At 38.4% G+C, this 15,922-nt stretch overlaps 1 protein-coding gene across 2 annotated transcripts in view; it reads right to left on the minus strand.

Moving 5' to 3' along the window:
* col11a1b (collagen, type XI, alpha 1b) overlaps nucleotides 1–11,977 on the minus strand; it is an 85,340-nt gene extending 73,363 nt beyond the window's left edge. Inside the window, exons 1-4 of one of the 2 annotated variants that reach the window (XM_079348737.1) lie at nucleotides 11,500–11,977; nucleotides 5,197–5,361; nucleotides 2,022–2,235; nucleotides 609–771 (exon numbers count right to left, since the gene is read on the minus strand). In XM_079348737.1, the coding sequence (XP_079204863.1) occupies nucleotides 609–771; nucleotides 2,022–2,235; nucleotides 5,197–5,361; nucleotides 11,500–11,614 (657 nt within the window). In that variant the 5' untranslated portion in view covers nucleotides 11,615–11,977. The remainder of the gene's footprint in view (nucleotides 1–608; nucleotides 772–2,021; nucleotides 2,236–5,196; nucleotides 5,362–11,499) is intronic. The other variant, XM_079348736.1, reaches the window with a different exon arrangement.
* Between the last annotated feature and the right edge of the window lie 3,945 nt (nucleotides 11,978–15,922).

Raw genomic sequence — 15,922 nt, forward strand, 5'->3', positions numbered from 1 at the left:
GAGATAAATTTGATTGTTTCTGTATGTAAAAACCACAATATATAGTAATGATAATGCAGTCAATAGTATTATCGTAACAAAGTTCTCTACACTATGATGTAATTTAAGTAAACATTAAGGGAAGTTTTATTATCTTTTTTGAAAGACACACTTATTTTCTTATTTTAAGTTATTTATATAAGAGAGTGACCACAATTGGATTTTTACTTAAGGCACATGTTGCTATATAAGTGAAAGCAGCCTAGCTCAGCCAAAATACTCTTAAAGTTTTAGAACAATTTCCCCCAAACATTTAAAGTTCATTTAATGTCTGGTTCCATGTCATTTACAAACAGGAAAGTCTCATAGAAATAGAAAGTCACCGTTATGGCAGTGAACTGTGTTTTGTCTTTATGCTAATCACGACAAATCACTAATTAGCTCTTGATTAATAGTTAAAGCACAAAAATAATAATGCAAGCAATCTTCTTATATGGAAAAAAAAGCAAACAATTGATTTTCCCAGAAATGGTGAACCATTCTTTGAATCCAGTTTATACAGCAATCTGAATCATCACAACAAAGCAAGTTTAAACCAAGTGAAGAGGGGTTCAATATGGCTGCCTTACCTCAAAGACGTCATCATCCAGGATTCTGGTTCCAAAGACGGTAATGCCCTCTGTGTTGATGACGGCCTGGTCGCTTCTACCGAGCGGCCTGGTCAGCTTTTTCTTACAGTCCACAATGATGGTGACACTCTTCTTCTCAACGCTGATAGCTACACGATGCCATCTTTGCAAAACAGAAAGCACAGGAGGTCAGAAATACCATTCTCGAAAGAAAGAAAGTTACTTTCTTTTTCTAAAAGAATAGGTAGACATAAATATGTAGTTATTTTAAGAACTAAATATTAAGCTGCTTCTGGCACATGATAAGCCTAGCCTAGCATTAAAAGACATGAAGCACAGGGGACCTATTTAGTCTGTCTGTGTTTGAAAGTAACCAAATGTGCTGATGGTTTTCTATGGCTCACTCCTTTTGATAGATTGAATCGATTAAAAAGTGATTTGTATTTGTCATTACAACATTTATTAAACAAAGACTTTGCTAACATCAAGTATTTTTTGACCAAACAAATGAAGCTCAAGGCAGCTGGAATGTTCTTTGTTTGCCTAGCTAGCTTCCACTATGCGCTGACATTTCCTCTTTATATCTGCAGGTAACATATAGGCTTTTGTTGTTTGTTGTTGTTATGGGGGAATATATTACATTAACTTTTGAAATAAAACCCTAAATAAAGCCTCAGCAAGCCTAGTTGAGTTATTACAAATGTCGAAATTGTATACGTCAACCTCTAACAATGTGTATTTAGCACATTCACTAAAGAAAGCGGCATTAGCTGTGAAACACATTTTGTAAGCACATGAAAGTAATGTACTGTATATCAAAACTGTAATAAAAATAATCTTAAATTAACTACAGACACATGGAATCATTTCAAGGCATTTCTGTTAGCGTTTGTTTTCATGATAGATGGTAACATATAACAGTGATTTGTGTCAGCATCACTGAACAGCTATGCTATTCATGTAGGTCACGTCCATTACTGAATATCAGTAAACAACTGCTGTAAATGATCAGGAAAACAAAAGGCTGTCACCAAATCTGTCTGCAATGTATTTCCCATTACTGTCTGCCTAGTCTCATATGGTTTTTACTACTGAGAAGACACAAGATTATGATAAATCCCCAGAGCTGTGCGCAAGAAGAGTGAAGTATGTTCTAAATTCTTGAGAAAATATGTTAGGCACATTGTTTTTGTTTGGAATAAAAGATAACCTATAAATCTGAAAACAGTGTTGGAGATGAGCTGTGCCGCTTTGCTTTTGTGCCAATCACACAAACCTCACAACAAAATTGAGGATTGAAATTTCTGACCTGAAAATGAAACACAGTAACACATATTTCTGGTGGATCTAAAAATCACCCACATTAGACCTCCACCATGTTGTAGCCCTCCTGAGAAGCAGTCAATCACTTACTTGCCGTCAGCAAGGTTGATGGAGCGGAACAGGGGGTACTCCTCGGGGGCAGGTTTGCCATGCTGGTCCTCATACAGGAAGACGGGAGCACGGCCCACCTCCACGCCAAGCTGCTGGATGCCTTGCTGGTTGTATACAGACAGCAGGAAGGACTGGAGGCCAGCCTTGGGCTTGATGGTAAACAGGATTGAGAAATCTTCTGGGAAAACTCCCCCTGAAGGTGGAACAAGCAGCAGACACTTCAGCAGGGACGAATGGAGATACAAATGTGGGTAAACACACATTTTTTTCAGAGTTCATCTTCTGGATTCACACAGTTAGAAACATGGTGTCAGCCCAGTTTAACCACAGTAATGATTAAAATGCACGTGTGGATTCTGAGTCACGAAAGTTTTCTCCATTTCTCAGGACGTTTCAAGGAATGTTTATTACCTTGATTCATTTTTTAAGTGAAAGGAAACATTTGACATTTTGAGAAAAACCACTCATTATTGTTGCCATCTGGATGAAAAGATTCAAACTTCTGTTTTGTATTTCAAGTAAACATGAAGTTACTACCAGAAAGCAATTTGCTGAGTTGAGCACACAACCACAAGTAAAATCACAAAATGTCCATCGTTTTAACTGCACAAAAATGTGATTTAATGTGTTTATTTGTGAGCTTGAGATGAATTGCTAAATACATGTTGTCTGGACAGAATCAGGCTACTTGTCTTTCCCTCTTCTCTTTATCAGTTTTCTTTAGCTAAAGCCAACCAAGCTACAGTAACTCACTAGTTATATTTAGTACTGATATGAGACTGGTCCATCTTTTTAGCTAATCCTCTCACATTCCAAAACTATTTCTGTAACAGTGCCATCACTTTTCTATATAACTCACAAAATCTGAAGCAGTCCAGTTTTGAAAAGGAGATTTTTTTATTTTTTTATTTTTTTTTACAATAATCTGCCTTATATCTAAAGCTTAAATGAAATGCAGTCACTCACCTCATGCCCAATTTTTAACATCCATCTTCTACTGTCATTTAAGGACAATCCCATTGTAAAAACTAACCTGAATCATGACTTTTTTATAAGCTCTTTAAGTTTCTGCACCTCACATTAAACCTCAGTGTCTAGACAACGGGACCTGCAGCCATTTTTATGAAGGAAGCTGAAGGAGACCTTGGCATCCTGTGAAAGGACTCAATGTTGTTGATCTTGCTATTTTAATTTAACAAGGCTGTAAATACTCAAACAAATGTCATATTTTTAGAACCTTATTAGCTTGGTTCAATGGCAAAATAACTAATACTTAAGAAATAAAAGTCCAATTATTTTCTGACTGAGGACATTTTGACACCTCCAACGCCTCACCTCTCAAGTTTAATTACACTCCTTAGATTTCCAACACTGAAAGGGTAAGGTGGAGTGGCAGTTTACACCAACATTCACATAAATATGTTCTGGTATTTCACTCTTTATTTAATTTTTTTGGTGTTGATATCCTGCCAAAGTGAAACACCCAACATCTATCGCTGCACAGACTGGGACAGTTATTTAATGTACCTAATTTAGTCAATTGTTCAGGAGTTATAAAGAAACTGGTGGCAATCTAAACAATTTTGCCCAGCAATGAAGAATCTTAAGTTATCAAGTGGATAGCAAGTTAGTTATGTTCTGAAATGCATCACATGTATTTTTTAATACAACATGTGCCAGTTAAACTGGAAAAAAAAAATGCAATTAGCAAGACTGGAAACAGACAAAAAGCCAATTTAAACCTGTTGGGATGTTGGTTTTCGGAAATCATTAAAGATCTTATCCTTCATATTTATTATTTTATGTTCAGATTCCCTGATAGATTTAAGTGTAAGAATGAAGAAAATCGACTTGGAATGGTTTTCAAATAAAAAAAAAATGTCTGTGTTTCCAAGTGAACTTATTCCTAATTTAAAAAAAAATATGTCTGTGATACTCACAAACAGCTGAGCAGCAGACTATGAGTCAGTGAATGCATCTTCAGGCTGAAAACCGTGATAGATTTCAATACATCAGCCAAATAAAGGGAAACTTCAGTCTGCCAGCAATCAAACTTTTGAACACGTACTTTTAAATCAGTTCATGAAAACCACAACGAAGTTTGCCCCTCATTAACTGTCAGCATTGACATTAACGTTTTCCAAAATACTTATATAACAAATTTCTGGTATATACATATATATATATATATATAAATATATACACATTATAATTTGCTTTGTGGTCAGTCATACTGGGACTGTACCTCTGATGTTGAATAAAATCTATGTCCTTTGAAAGTGTGAAACAAAAGTACACTGGGATTAGAGGTGTATGAGTTTTAGTATACACACCATCAATTTGCATTTATTAAACAGGGACCCAACACAGAATTTAGTGCTTAAACTGAGTGGTTCACCATTTGGGTACCGGTCCTTCTCATGCCAAATGAAAGTGATGCCTGGCCTCGCTTTCAAAACCAAGTACAATGTAGGATTAGAGTTGTATTATTTTTCGATAACACCATCAAAAACCAAAGAAAAGGTTGATTGCAAATACATTGATGAACGTTCTTCAAAACACTAAAAAAAAAAAAAATCGCTCTAAAATACCAGTATTCATTTTACAGTTGATCTATACAGTACACTTGTCTCTTATCTAGATTAAGATTTCATGAACACACACACAATACTTACGAAACACAACATACAAAACGTTTCCAACAGTATGTTTAATTACCTTAAAAACGTACGAATGTCATAGAAACATTAGTTGCCGCTTCTCTTAATCCGTTGTCATGCTAAGCTAGCCTACTACATTTCTAGTCTGAAATAGCAAACTATCAAACTGTATGATGATAACAAATTATCATCATACAGTTTCTACGGGACATCCCTGTTAGTATTTCATTGTGAGCTGGGCCATTGAGTTAATTCAAATTTCAGAGGAAAATTTAAATACAGAAGGAAAAACATGAAATCCTGAACTTCTTTTAAACCCACTATTTTGAAGATTTAACCCGTTCAAAACCTTTATTGTGCTTTTTTACAATGCGAAACAAACCAGCAGAAATTATTAAATTATGTGAAATCCACTTCCAATTTCCCAGGTAAACGGATGGTCATTAGCATCCTAAACATTTATATGGGGAAAGGGGGGGAAGGAGAGTGATTACCTGGGAAGAGCTGTTTGGTTGGAGCACTGATCTGAGCCTGTTTTCCCACTCTGTAAGCGATGTCGGGTTTGGATCCTCTCCGGACTGTGCAGAAGCCTGGTGTTTTTCTTACTCCTTCCGGAGAGTTCTTGAAGTCTAGCACCTTAAGTACATCCACTGGTTCAGCTGAGGGGGCAGAAGACAGAAATCACAAGATTACCCAAAGATATTGAGCATTAAAATGTCATAACATCAGCAAAGCAACACATTTATTTTCTGACTCAGTGTTGAGTCAGTGTTCCTCACATGTAATTTCTTAGGGTTGTGATGTTTTCAATGATTTTCAATCACATTTCTTTGTAACTGTGACACCAGGATGGCCAAGTGGTTTATCCAATGGGCATGTTTGAACCCCACTACTGCTACTAATAACGTACGGTGTGTTTGTGGGTGTTTCCAAATCAATCAAATTGACCAATTATATCAAATGTTCAGTCCAAAAAGGTATCAAATAAAACTTCAATACTTCAATTATCTGTGAAAATGAAACTTGTTGTTAAAATGTTTTCTATGAAGTGGCATTAATGTTTAGTTGTATAAATTGGAAAACAGGACTTTTCAGCTATTGTGATGTGATTTCACAGTCAACTTATATAAAATGCAGCCTGACTGCATCATGGAGTTTAAAAAAAATAGCCTTAAGCTAAACTAAAATGATGAATACATAAGTTAAGTTAAGTTCTGAATAAATCTACACATTACAATAATGATTAAGACAGACTAAATGGCTTTAATAATGACGTCATGATATTCTACTTTCTGTAAAAGCCCCATGTTATTTGTCAGTATAATGGGTGCATATTTCAGAAGCTAACAGAAAATGTAATAGGATCTGGCATTTTGATGATAAGTCAACATTTACACCCATTACCCCCCTTGCATGTTCAGGGACTGTTGGCCAAATCTGTCAGTTGGAGCAGTTGTTCATTTATGAGCTAGCCTGGCAAAGGAGCAGTAAAAATGTTAGCAACCATTCAGAAGACATAATTGGCCCCCTCCCCTCCTCCACTGTTACCCCCACAGCCAAAAGCCACAGCATGTATGGGATGATAAAAGTCATTGCTGCTGATCATTGGCTCTGTTGACTAAGGAGAGCGCAGAAGGGGAGCAGCTTTACAAGACTCTTAACGCCGCCAGACTTTTTTCTATCAATGGACCTCGAACTCTAAGTTGTGCAGTCATAAACGTTTCTTAATTCTTTTCTCTCCCGCAATTGTCCAACTTTAACTTTGCTTCTGAGACTTTTAATCTTTACTCTCCTTAGCTGTCTTTGTTCACGTTTTGTCCAGTGACTGCTTTTATATGTAACTCCATTCCTGTCTCATTCCCTGAGGCACACCATCAGTTACAGTGTGATTATGAGGGGTTCAAGAAGCCTAATAAGAGTCTCGTTTAATGCTAGCGATAAACGGGTGTTAATGTACAGCACAGGGTCATTAATGACGCATGTCTGCTTAAAGCTGTATTTTCTTAACAATTTAAAGAATAATGAGGCTGAAAATGCATTGTCATATTGATGGCTGTGAAGGATAAAAAAGCAGATTGTAGACTCTGTCATGAAGAATTTGCAGGTTTGGATTGATCATTATGACTTCTGTGTAACTCTTAAGATTCACTTGAATCCATGCATTATAAAAACACACGTGCAGTCCTGCAGAATTGCTCAATCTCAATGAGAACAGTGCTGTCGTGATCAACAAAGGCTGAAAAAGACTTGGGTGCAATATTACAGCAAAATATGAAAAAGTGTTGGTGGCGTGGTAGTTAGTGCAGGCATCCCATGTACAGAGCGTGTAGTCCTCCAAGCGGGGCAAGCCGGGTTCAAATCTGACCTGTGTCTCCTCTACCACATCTCCCTCCTCACTCTTTGTATCCCTGATTAGCTAACATAAGTCTCCATTAAATATTGGTTTGCAAAACTGACTTGATGAATTTACAAAGGGTTTTTTTCTTTCCCATGAACATGACTTTGTACTTGTTACAGGGACAATGAAACATGTTTCTTCATCTAAAGTGTGTCCCACTTTAAATAAGCAGTCATTAATATAGCTATGATAAACATCGTTTTATCCATGTGGGTGAGGGGTGTTTTAATTAAAGTCTGTGTTTTAATTGCTATATTTGAGATGGCATTCCCTCAAAAAAACAAAGATCAAACTGCCTTGTAATTGAATGCTATTAACCACATGCAATAACATCTCTGTACTGTTTCACTGAAGTACAAACAAAGAAGTTAGAAGCCCACATCAACACTACAGTATGTGTTGGCTCGATGACAAATCACATCTAAAAAGTAGACAGAAAACATTTAAACAAAAGTCGAATGGAAAATTGAAAGCTCACAGAAGTCCAACACAGAAAGGAGAAGTTTGAGCTGTTAAGTTTCCACTCCAGACCCAACACAATGTAACCTTATATTAAACGCTACTGTTACAAAAACCACAGCAGGGGGAAAAAAACAGCACCATGCGTCTGCAGACATCACACTGCTCATTTGTCTTTTCAGTGAGGCAGGATGTGTCCTCTTCAAAGAGCCGGCTATGATAAACACAGTCTGAATGGTCAGCTGTGACGATACGGTCTTCGTGGAATGGAAGATAACAGGCTTAATTTAAAATCTCCCGTCCTTGATCCATATGTTTGATAGCGACTAGAACGCTTTGTGGGAAAGTGATGTGAAAGGAATCAGACAGCCTTTAAAGTTCAGGAAATCCTCTGCTGCCTCATAAAACTCTATGAAATGTGTGTGAACTGAGGGGAACATTTGGTAAAGAAACATTAGAATGACTAAAACAACACACACCATTATGTAAGGGTGTAAAATAAAGAGGAATCTAGTTTTATAGACGTTCTTTCCTGTTGATGGAATAACCATATATTTGTTCTTTTGATGCAAAATGTAAACCCTGAACTTTAGCTTTTCAACTATTCTTTGTAGTTGATTTGAAAACCAATCTAAAGATGCTACTGGAATTCAATTTGAATACTTTTCCTCATTTTCTGTTAAAATGTCCTGTTTTTTTTAACTCTTACGGCAAGTGAAGCCATGAAGTGCTGATTGTGCATTTCCGGTTCGCTTTCCGTGACCAGGAGGGGGTCCGATGGGCGGAGCTGCAAGTTACACATGTTGAACCCATTATAGCCCTGGCACCACTCCCTTTAACCCCCCCCAACCAAAACATACACGAGACCAATCTGAGAAGGCCCCATCCCTGTAGCTGCTACTCCTGTGACCAGAAAAATAACAGCCTGAGCGGTGAATCAAACCAGCTTGATTCTGGCACATGCTCGGGGATCAAGTTTTTAGCTCATTTGAAGTTCTGCAGATCGGATTTGTTAGTGATGGAAAGAACTGGAGTCATCACTGCTGATATGGGCTGTGGCTCATAGTATACCACAGATCATGAGTTTCCATTTTTAAGATAAACATCAGGCATGCCACGCTGCTCAAAAATCAAGAAATTCAGAATCATGTTTTTTATTTCATAAAAAAAAAAGGGAGAAAGGAGACAATTTAAATGATTTTTCCCTCAAAATTACCAGACTGACTTAAATGCGAGGGACTAAATGCCAAGTTTTCAACCCCTCAGCAAATGCCTCATAAAAAAAGAAAATAGCCCCTCTTCTGAATATTGTCCCAAAGTATAGAGCTACTGGTTCTTAAAAAGGAGAAGAAAAAAAGAAAGAAAGCTTGGACTAAAGGTCTCTTTGTGAGTTTCAGAATGCCTTTCTGCATTACTGCATACCTCAAGGCCTCATATATTCCAGATGTGCCGAATTGGCCAGGAACCCCCACCTCCTTCCCCACCTACTCCCACCCACAACCCCGACTCCTCAGCCCCTCTCTCCTTCCTCAGCCATGGTTTCACAGAAGTCCTGAAAAACAGGCAATATCCCAAACCCATTAAAGCCCCCAAATGAATAGACATGGCTTTTTAAAAGCTTTGCAGCCTCGCAGGAGTTTGAGCCAGCATGCCTGAAAAGAAGAAAGACTCCAATCCTTCTACTGTTAAAGAAATAAACCTTATTCCTAATGATAAGGATGAAAAACCACAAGAGAGAGGCATGGCTTCAGTCTCGTCAGTCTTGTCTGGGGGGGGTAATTTGTCAGAGTCTGTGATTTTTAATGACACATCTTCCAGACTCCTGTCAGCGACTTGTGATCTACAATCTGCCGTACACGAACAAGCTCCTCACATGACAGAGGAGTGAGATTTCCCCCGAGGCGGTAAGAGCGTGCAGTGACAGGAGAAACCTCTGTTAAAATCGTTAAAGCACTTTCACCAGCAGACCCTCGTTCATTTGTATACCCATTTTCAGCTGGGAAAGACGGACATTTCCACCTCTTCTCATCTCGTAACTCAACACAGACATATGTTTTGATGTCGACGTTTAGACTCTGGGATTTACGTTTAAGTCCGTGACATTCTGACTTCATGTCTCTGTGGCCAAGCGGTCGTGCAGCAAGCGGCATCTTTTCTGTGTCACTGCCATCTACTGAGAGCTGGCAGCACAGGCAGCAATTATAGTACATTGGAAAGCCTGTAAATGTTTTCTAGCACATCATGCAATTATGGTTAGCTTAAGTATCAGTCAGAGTGAGGAAAGATGGTGAACGGGCAAGACATGCCGCTGTGGTATTTGCATTCATGGTCTCTTCATTTCTGGGGGAGTTTTCTGCAATTTGCCCTCTACTGTGAATAATTATCTTTAAGCATCAGAGGATTTGTACAGTAAAAACAAAGGATGGTAATAAATCAAAAAAAAGGGTGGGACCTAAGACATTAAGTGTCTGGAAATGATTTTATACATTATTCTAATTATACAATGTAGATTAAGCTACATTTTCAGCGCTAAATGACATTTTTGAACTTTTTAAATAACTTTCTTATTGTTTTGTTCCTGACTCAGGAAGGAGAGAGATCTAATTCAAAGGTTGCAAAATAACTGCTCCGAAGTCAAAACCACAAATATTAAACAGCAACACACTTTCAGGAAGAACAACAACTTTTGTGATAAATGTGTTTTAAATCCACAGTATGGGTGTCTCTGTGCCTTCACAAAGGAAAAATAAAAGAAGTTAATGTGACCCACATCTGTCTTTCAAAGGAAAGAAAATACTCCAGATTTTTTTTTTCTCCCCCCCCCCCCCCCCTTTTTTCCATCAACGCCCCTTTTTGGATTTAGTGGGAGCCCAGATAATGTGGAAAGATGGCGATCCTTCAGGCCAGAGTATGAATTTCACTCCCAATATTCCATAGACTTGGAGCCTTGTCTTTTTTTTAAGCTCCCACAATATTTACATCAAAGCCTGTTGTGTGTGCCTGGACTGTCACTGTGTTACAATGAGCTCTGTTGACAGCAGTCAAAGAGTAATAGCAGTAATAGCAGTCAGGTAGGCTGATTTAGAATAAAGAATTTGAGCCAACTAGATTCTTTTATGATTTTATGGATTCATTTTTTTGTACTTCCACTGATATCATGAAGAAAGAAACTTTACTGTACTGTGTGTAGTATACTTATGCTATCAGATGGTGTGTGTAAAAGTTGTGTGAAAGCTATTCCAACTATACTGCCAAGTGGTAGGCTAGAATATAAACACAAATAAAATAAATATATGTTTTTGACATCAGATTCTAAAACGATGAAGCAGATATTAAAAGACAGAATTCATTGCCAAAAAGCTACTTTTTTACGCATCACTTCAGTATTTGTGTCAGAAGCAATCAACACTGTCAGTCTCTGCTCCCTGACCACACCTGGATGGCAGACTTCGCTGACTGACGCTGGAGAAATTTGAGAGAGATTGGCATCTCCATGAGTCTCGTCCAAAAATAAACCGTAAATCACAGGAATACCACTGGAAACGAGCCACATTTAAACACATCAGCCAGAATCATTATTCAGGTAGCACTTCAAAGACACGTTAAAGTTATCAACAAAGTCTTATGACATGACTAAGACTTGAACTATACTTTGAATTCGGATGCAGGTGAGCGTATTTAAAAAAAAAAAAAAAAAAAACTTCTCAAACAAGGATGAAAAAAAAACTGGATTTTAACTTGACATAGTTTATGAAGGTAAATGTGTATATTAAGGCGCAGAAAACGGTTTAAATATATGGTAAGTGCAAAATTAAAGTTGATCAACAGTGGCTAGCTCCCCTCCAAGTCCACAACCACTACTGGCTGGAGGCCAGACTTTAAAAGCTCGACCTGTCCGGCATGGAGTTGATGTCAAGTCTAATAAAATGCAGCTTCTTACCTGCTCTGACACTGGCAGCTTGTAGGATTAAAATTAACGTGACCACAGCGGTTTGTGTTGAATTCCACATCCACCTTTTCGTTTTCCACCTGGTGGCCCACCTTTGCATCTCCATGGTTAGCGCCCGCAGCAGAACAAAAAACGGGCGACTTTTGGCAAAATTCACTCCCTTCCACAAACCACACAACGTCCTTCTTTTATAGCGCCATGTGTGACAGAATAAAGATGCCTCTCACAGCCAGACCGGGCCCTTCAGATCCGCTCCCCCTAAAGCCCAGCTCTGAGACTGATGGTAAAGGGCTTTCATAAAAAAAAAAAAGCGCAGAGCACTCGCTTCCCTGAGAGTTGCGCACCGTCAGGAGGCTGGACAAACGCCGGGACGCTAAACCTGAACCGACTGTAAGATACTGACACTGGAAAATCCTCCGTTCATCAAATCACCAGCCGGGGAAGTTGTCCCGGGACCCGCCCCCTCTGCTTTGGAAAAAGGTCTGAGCATCATCAAGCAGAGCATCACTAGTGAATCCAAATTACAGGACTAAGTGCAGCATTAAATCAGATATGATCCAACAGAGTTTCTTTCAATTCAACTGTTGAGGAAAAAAATGTTAAACATACCAAAATGAAACGATAAAGAAAACAGTGGGAGTATTAAGTAATGGGCAAGAAGCTTGAGCTACAGCATAAGAGGCTTTAAATGCAACACACTAAATGCAAATAAAGCAGAGGGTGGAGCTGTTATTTTAGACGTTTCCTGAAGGCTTAAGAATGTGAAAAGAGGCTGAATAGCATCTACATTGGCCAACGGCTAATATGAAAACCTCAATGGCCAAGATGAAATGTTTTCCAGACTCAAGGAGTTTCCTCAAGGAGCACACATTTTTATTTTGGACAGAAGGACTCCCAAGGCCTGAAAATAATTAATGGTCAAAGACGACTGGAACAGAGAATGGAAGCACAGGTGGAAGCTATAGAATCCTCCCCTTGATTTGATTTTGCTTGTGTTCTGATGAAAGAAAGATTTATCGGCATGATTGCAGACATTCTCACATAAACACAAACCACATTTCAGTAAGAAAAAAAATGTGTTTAAGTGTTTTAACAGAAGGCAGAAATTAGAATAATCGGCCTCAGAGATAATTAGTACGCTGAGGTAAAGATGTAAAGCACAGTGCATATGTGGCTAATTAAAGAATGAATACTTATGAAGTTTAATACGGATCGAGTCAAAACAAAAAAACAGTGGCCACATGCTTGAACTTGCTGTCAAAATAAGGTCAGTCATAATGCTTGTAAGTGTGGCTTCGATTAGTTGTTTCAGACCCAGAGGAGCACAGTACCATTGATCTGATTTATTGGGGCCACACAATTTTTAAACTTTTTCTGACCCAGAGAAATATACTAATTGTTTTTATTTTCAAGCTAATTCACATCTGGTTTCGACTTTGTTAAACCACAGTTCTCTACTGTTGGTCACTTAACAGCTCAGCTGAACAACAGAACATGTCTTGCCCCTTGACAGATAGTAGTTCCTTTGGCTCCGAAGTTTTCTTTCAGAATCTGGTGGGTTAAAGAACATAAATGTTAAGGCTAATGAGCAATGCGTAAACAGCACAGACATGTATGTTAACCTGTAGGGGGGACTGAAGGCGTCTACTACCACTGCTTAACCTTAGCCACACATTGGAAACAAATGTGACATTGTTTACCTGCAGACACTGTGATGTGGAGTTGAGCCTTTTTAGAAAATCATGCTCGATTTCGACTGGTATGAGAGTTTTCCAGTGGACCAGCCTAAATTAAATTTCTGTCTAACTGACACAGAAATGAGTCCAGTAGCATCCCTATTGCATTAAGGGGCAACCTCCAGTGATGAAAAATTAAACCAATTTAAAAAATGTAATAACCACAGTTCTTTGAGTATCCACTAGAGGCAGGGAAATTCCCAAAAAAGAGCCCGTAGAGCTCAGAGTGATAAACAGAAATAATAATCCTATTCATTTTCTTTGTGATCTTCAGGACAATAAAGACACCACTGAAAATGTGTCACAGTAAGGTCCCTGATAAGTTTGAGCCAGCTGTTTACCGTCCTCACAAACTAGGGACTCTACCACTGAAGTTCAGAGAAGTTCAACCCACTACATATACACAAACGGCAACGTTGTAAAACTGCATTACTTACATTATAAACACTACGATCAAGAAATAAGGTTTGGAATCACACTGGGTTGTGGGATGCATAGTTCCTTCATTCCCAATGAAAATAATATGTACACAGTATTGTACCTTTGCCTTTGCTCCATTCATCAATTCTCCAAAATGGCAAACTCCATCGTTGGCCTTCATTACACCTCTTCAGAAACCAGTGTTGGACCTCACAGAGACTATGTCCATGTTTTACACAGTCTTTAGGTCATATGTATGCTAACATGACATGGTTAACATATTGGGCAGGCATGGAACTAATTGTCCTCACTGTTGTAAGTATTGAGCCATAAAAACAGGGCTTAACAAAGTCCTTAACAAAGAAATGTTGGCCCAATTTCACTATTCTAATTTATCTTAAGGGGAGCATGAATGAATGTGCCAAATTGGATTGCATCTCTTCAAAAAGTGTTATATCCTCTTTTGAATTGACAACTTTGGAATGTATTCTCTAAATGGTGCATACGTTTAAAAGCATGATGAAAACAGTTAATATGAGCAGAAAATGTTGGCTGAGATGTGCAAGCCCTGCAGGGTTTCTTTTGGTCCGACGGTCTTAATTCTCACATCATTAATCTACATCTGAGCTGATGTGGTGACCTTGTGCAAGCTTAGCAGTAAAAACATTGTTTAAAGCAGCTTGCTCTTAGATATTGGTTACCCTGGCACTTGTCTATTTTTTTTGTCATTTGTTTCAAGTTGTTTGGCAGAACATGTCAGAACCTTGTTCATGTTGCGTTCCTGGGACTCTGGCCCAAAATGTTTGGTTGAACTGAACACTGCACTGGCAGACATGAAGTCTGAACATCAAAAACTCAAACCTTTAGTTTGTCATTCCCTCTGGACTCGGACAACTGTCAAAATGTTCTGACGGTGGCTCCTGATGGATTCTTGTACCATGGGACGGTCTACAATTTCCTAGAAGGCTTGTCTTTAGAGCTTCCCTCTTTGTAGTTGGAAGTGTATGATTACAACTGATGCATTTACTGCCAGTGTGCACCAAGATGACATTGTATAATTATTCTATAATAGGTCTCTCCTCTTTGCATGGCTCAGCCCAGAGCAGCTATAAAAACAGAAATGTCTTGCGAATGTTGCCCGGTGGCTGTTTTTCTACAGGAGGCAGCTTGTAATCTGCATGCTTTCAAGTTTCAGAATAAAATTGTTGCTGCTTTCCAAAAACTCTATACTGACACACCTCACTGCAACTTTACAGGAGCTTGAGTTCAAGAGGTTGCTTTAAGAATAGAACATTTCTTACATGCAGGACAAATGTTTTTTTCTCTAAATCTGTACATGAAATTCAACTTCCAAGCTTATAAAACTATAAAGTGTCTGGATTTTTTTAACAGAATCTCCTCATGACAAGCATTAAAAAAACATAATAATGGGTCTTCAATTGTGTTCTCCACAAAGCACTAACCCTGGAGTACATAGAAAGTTGCTTCACCTGGATGTCACGGAACCATTGAACCACAGTTTCTAGTTGAACCAAAATGTTCAGTCAGACCAACGTTTCAGTCTTGTGAACTAAGACATCATAAGTAGATCAAACCTCAGTAGCTACTCATTACAGTGATTTATCCAGATACTAAGCCTTATATGGCAGCTTCGGGGTGTAGAGGGATGCATACTAGACGCTGCAGACCACATAACCACTGAGTGGAATGTATGTTGTCTGGGCACGCTGATTAAAGGTGCATGTGGTGCACAGATAGCCTCCTTTAGTGGGAGTTTGTGGGGATTTAGGAAGGTGTGCTTTCACTTTTAAATGACCTGCTTTTCATTTTCAAAGTTCATCACGTTGATAAGGGTGGCCTGCCCAAACAACCAATCTCTCCCCAAACCCATCCTGTCCTTCTGTCGGCATCTTATCCTATTTCCAAGCCCAGTGAAGGCCGGATTTCTTGCCACGCTACGAAAGATTAAGCTGGGCCCTTATAATTTAGCAAGTAAGATCATTTACCTGCTTTTGTAATATTAATAGACAAAGAGTAAGTTCCTTTGCCTGTTTTTTGTTATGCATTGGCACTATACAAATAAAGATTGATTGATTAATTGACCTATTTCAGCATGCTAACAGGAAAGTATATGCTAAAGACAAAAACACAGCAAAGCTATTACAAGTTAAATTAGATTTAACGTTTATGCATAAAGAAATTAGAGGAACAGCTACTGATAAATACTAGGTAATTTGCCTGCATTACATAAAAGTGCT

The sequence above is a fragment of the Symphodus melops genome (assembly GCF_947650265.1).
Source record: "Symphodus melops genome assembly, chromosome: 7".
Taxonomy (NCBI): Eukaryota; Metazoa; Chordata; class Actinopteri; order Labriformes; family Labridae; genus Symphodus; species Symphodus melops.